We start from the raw sequence: 4620 nt of genomic DNA, 5'->3' as shown, positions 1-4620 counted from the left end.
GGGCCGCAGCCCGCGCCGCCCGGAGCAGAGGATTTTGATTTCAAAGAAAGAAAGGAAGGAAGGACAACTCCCAGCGTCCCCGTCCCGCCCTCTCGGCCCGGCCGGCCATGCCCAGGAAGGCGGCGACGGCCCAGCAGCGGGGACTTTCCTGGTAGCTGGCGAGGGGCACACACGGAGTCTGCCGAGCCCCGGTTCTCGGTCCCCGCGAGCGCGCCCGGCGCCCCGAAGAGCTTCCCAGCGGACTTGGGCCCGCCCGCCGCCGCCCAGGTCGCCGTGCCCGCCGCGGTGGGTGGCACGATGGTGCGCGGAAGGCACCGCGGCCCTGGCCAGCTGAGTCGCGGCGGCGGCGGTGGGAGCGGGCTCCGCAGCGGCATGCCAGTGCCCCCCGGGCGCGATGGCTAGTGGCAGCGCCGGGAAGCCCACTGGCGAGGCGGCTTCTCCGGCTCCTGGGAGCGCCGTCGGCGGGGCCAGCTCGCAGCCGCGCAAGAGGCTGGTGTCCGTCTGTGATCACTGCAAGGGCAAGATGCAGCTGGTGGCCGACCTGCTGCTGCTGTCGAGCGAGGCGCGCCCGGTGCTCTTCGAGGGCCTCGCCTCCCCTAGCGCCGGTGCCGAGTCCTTCGAGCAGTGCCGGGACACCATCATCGCGCGCACCAAAGGGCTGTCCATACTCACCCACGACGTGCAGAGCCAGCTCAACATGGGCCGCTTCGGAGAGGCGGGGGACAGTCTCGTGGAGCTGGGCGACCTGGTGGTGTCGCTGACCGAGTGCTCTGCACACGCGGCCTATCTGGCGGCCGTGGCCACGCCGGGCGCACAACCCGCACAGCCGGGCCTGGTGGACCGCTACCGCGTGACACGCTGCCGCCACGAGGTCGAGCAGGGCTGTGCCGTGCTGCGGGCCACCCCGCTGGCCGACATGACCCCGCAGCTGCTGCTGGAGGTGTCGCAGGGCTTGTCTCGAAACCTCAAGTTCCTGACGGACGCGTGCGCCCTGGCCAGCGACAAGTCACGGGACCGCTTCTCGCGGGAGCAGTTTAAGCTGGGCGTCAAGTGCATGAGCACCAGTGCATCGGCGCTGCTGGCGTGCGTGCGCGAGGTCAAGGCGGCGCCCAGCGAGCTGGCCCGCAGCCGCTGCGCACTCTTCAGTGGGCCCCTGGTGCAGGCCGTGAGCGCTCTGGTGGGCTTCGCCACCGAGCCGCAGTTCCTGGGTCGCGCGGCGGCTGTGAGCGCCGAGGGCAAGGCGGTGCAGACTGCCATCCTGGGGGGTGCCATGAGCGTGGTGTCCGCCTGCGTGCTCCTGACCCAGTGCCTCAGGGATCTGGCGCAGCACCCAGATGGGGGCGCCAAGATGTCGGACCACAGGGAGAGGCTGAGGAACTCGGCCTGCGCCGTGTCTGAAGGCTGCACCCTGCTATCTCAGGCTTTAAGGGAGAGGTCTTCGCCCAGGACTTTACCGCCAGTGAATTCCAATTCTGTGAATTAGCAACCCCCCCCCCCACTCCCACCCCATACCCCTTCTTCCACTCCAGGCTAAAGGAAGACACTCTCTGCCCTTTTCCATTTATACCAAAGAAGTCATAGGTGACCCCCCACCCCATGTTAAATGCTCAAAAGAATCTTCCAGAAGGCAGGGCCATGCACACAACTTACACATACATGCACACAGGGGGCCCAGGTGTCCCCCAGCCCACTGGAGGGACTAGGAAACGGAGGATGGAAGATGGGTAGTCGGGCTGCCTGCACCATTACCCCTACACCCCAGTCCCTCAACTCCATTTTATTACTAATTGGGCAGGAAGGAGGTCATGGGTTCATTTCTTTCTTTTTAATTAAAAGAAAAGTTACCTCAGTTTTCACTCCTTAGACATGGATGTAGCTACCTTTTTTGTATGTCTTTATTATTTTTGTTGAATTAGAGAATACATGGTGTGAAAAGAGTATGACTTTGCCATGTGATTTCCAAATGGGGGGAAAGCTACTGTGAGCGTGTGTTTTATTTTTTAATTTACACTATAGAGTGATTTTTTTCCCCCCCGATGTCAAGTTTTTACCCTGCATGTACTGGAGTATTTATTTCATCTATTAAATTGTTATGTTTCTCAGATGACCTTCTGCAGTCATTGTACTTTCACGAACTGATTTTACATGCTGCCTGACCTCGGTGGGAAGGGACTGTGGGGAAACTTACTACTGGCTAGTGAATTCCTAGTTTCCAGCCCTTTCTACTTTCCTCCGAGAATTATTCCTCTGAGCACCCTAGCACCCCAGAAAGACAAATATATGTGATACTTTTTTTTTTTTAAATGCAGGGCATGGATTGGATTGTGTGGTGCTTAGGGTGGGCTGTTGGGGTTTTTGCCTTCCCTCTAGTTTCTTCAGGAAAGTAATTTAGCTCTCTTTGTCTCCACTCATCTTTCCATCATAATGAGGCATGGTTCAGGCTGACTGAAGTCTAATTTGTATTCTGCCTGTCATTTTCAGATTAAAGCACTTCCTAATCCTGTGTGGGATGCAGCCTTGCCGGGTCCCAGGATCTCTGCATGGAATTTAACAGCCGTGTGCATCAACTTTGACTATTTAGCATCTTTCATACGGCTATATCTTATTCAGACATCTCCATGGTTTTAGGAAAAAAGGATAGAAGGTTCTAGGCTGTTTGGTAGAGGATAGTGTCTCCTGGAGTGTGTTTTAAGAACTTTCTAGAGCTGCAGCATAATTGCAAGCAAAGGGCATATTTTTGTGACCTTGATTTAAGATTTTCAGTGGTTGGTTGTTTATTGAAAGAATGCTTTGTTGATTGAAATTATAATAAGATAGTTCGTCTTTTTTTGCAGACATTTAAAGGAATTTGGGATGGGGGTTAGTAAGGGAGTGTTTAGTTTTTCTGAAGAAATTGTTGAACCATTTCTTGGTTAAAAAAATGACAAATTTATTTACAGTTCTTGAAGCCTGCAAGGACCATGTGAGCAAAAACTACAGGCTTCAAATGTGTGCAGTTTACATTTTTTTTTCTGGATTTATTGTGCTTAAACCTTTGTAGTGCCCACAGGGCTAAAAGAATTTTTCACCAAAACACATGAGAGGAGTCATTGACTGACTTGCATGAATGGCCGGGTTTATTCCAAGAAAATGAAATTCAGCTTGTAAAATGCTTTTAGCTCTGTAAGACTAGACTATTTTGCTACTCTGAATTTAAAATCTGAAAACAAAATCTTAAAGTAGTAGGGCACATACATTCCTTACAATAGTCAGGGGAAAGCTAAAAATGGTGGCTCTCACCTGTGATCCCAGCTCTTAGGAGGCTGGGATAGGAGGATTGCCATGAGTTTGAGGCCAGCCTGTGCTGCAGAATAAGACCCCGCTTCAAACAAAAATAAAGAATTAAAGAAAAAAGTGGTCAAAGGAGCTGTTAGGTCCTGTTAAACTATTAAAGTAAAACACAAAAATGACCTTGAGCATGTTTATTCCCCTTGCTGTAATAGTTGAATCTAGATCAGTTTCAGGAAGATTTATGGGGTGGGGGGGGTGCCAAAGAAAACCCGGCATATACATCAGAATTATTCATTTCTGTTTATTGGGTTTATACAAATGATAGACTAAAATTGAATGGTTCATTTAAACTATGCAGATCACAGAGTAAGCTGAAAAGGAAATAAGGCCAGAAGATTATTCAAGCCAGAAAAAAAAGACCTGCCCTATCTTGAATGAAGTTAACTAGCCAGTCTCTGAATTAATCGTGAAGCTCTCTTCTCATAGCCAAATGATAATGGTTCTCAATGTTTGTGTATACTTTAAAAAATTTGGACAGGTTAACACTGGAAAATCTCTATCACTGAAAAATCTGTATCTAAAATTGATGGAGCTTCATCCTTTGGAAAAAAAGGAAAAAAGGAATTTAACTTTTTCTCCTGTTTATAAGGGGTTTCTCAGGGTTTGTCTAACAGCAGGTGTCTTGAAATGAATTCTCTCATTTGTCTAACATGTTTTAAGAGTCAGAGTGAGGAGCACGCAGCATATTATTTTGTGCCTGCAGTACACAGCTAGGCAAGGGACTTGGGCACAGGTCTTTGGCAATCTCATCTTCCAGGGTACTAAGTTGCCAAACTTGTTCTTTTTTTTTTTAAAATAGCCCCTTTTTTTTTTTTTTTTTTTTAAGTGTGTCAACCTATTTCATAATAAGGTTTAATAAGGTCAGCAGAGACACTGGGTCCAGGAATAAAATCAGAATGGCCTGATTTCATCTTGTCTTTTTCTTTCGTTCCTTGTTTAATTACCACACTAGCATTAACTTGCAGTTGGTCCATCCCTAGATTTTTCTGACTTCTCAGGTCAAGGTTTCTAACTCAGGCTTTATGCATACTGGCCTCACCAGGAGGATGTCCAGTGACCTTCTTTGGAAGACACTGGGTCCAGGAATAAAATCAGAATGGCCTGATTTCATCTTGTCTTTTTCTTTCGTTCCTTGTTTAATTACCACACTAGCATTAACTTGCAGTTGGTCCATCCCTAGATTTTTCTGACTTCTCAGGTCAAGGTTTCTAACTCAGGCTTTATGCATACTGGCCTCACCAGGAGGATGTCCAGTGACCTTCTTTGGAATGCTCAGGAGAAAAAGGAAAA

General features: G+C 49.5%; 1 protein-coding gene across 1 annotated transcript; it reads left to right on the top strand.

The window, feature by feature from the left end:
* The first annotated feature begins 268 nt into the window (after positions 1 to 268).
* Positions 269 to 2104, top strand: Tlnrd1 (talin rod domain containing 1). The gene has a single exon (XM_008853399.2). The coding sequence runs from the start codon at positions 395 to 397 to the stop codon at positions 1481 to 1483; it is 1089 nt and encodes a 362-aa protein (XP_008851621.1). The 5' UTR covers positions 269 to 394; the 3' UTR covers positions 1484 to 2104.
* Positions 2105 to 4620: the final 2516 nt, after the last annotated feature.

Source organism: Nannospalax galili, unplaced genomic scaffold (assembly GCF_000622305.1).
Source record: "Nannospalax galili isolate Female #2095 unplaced genomic scaffold, S.galili_v1.0 scaffold627, whole genome shotgun sequence".
Taxonomy (NCBI): Eukaryota; Metazoa; Chordata; class Mammalia; order Rodentia; family Spalacidae; genus Nannospalax; species Nannospalax galili.
The sequence above is the reverse complement of the archived record's forward strand: the minus strand, read 5'-3'. Positions and strand labels throughout refer to the sequence as shown.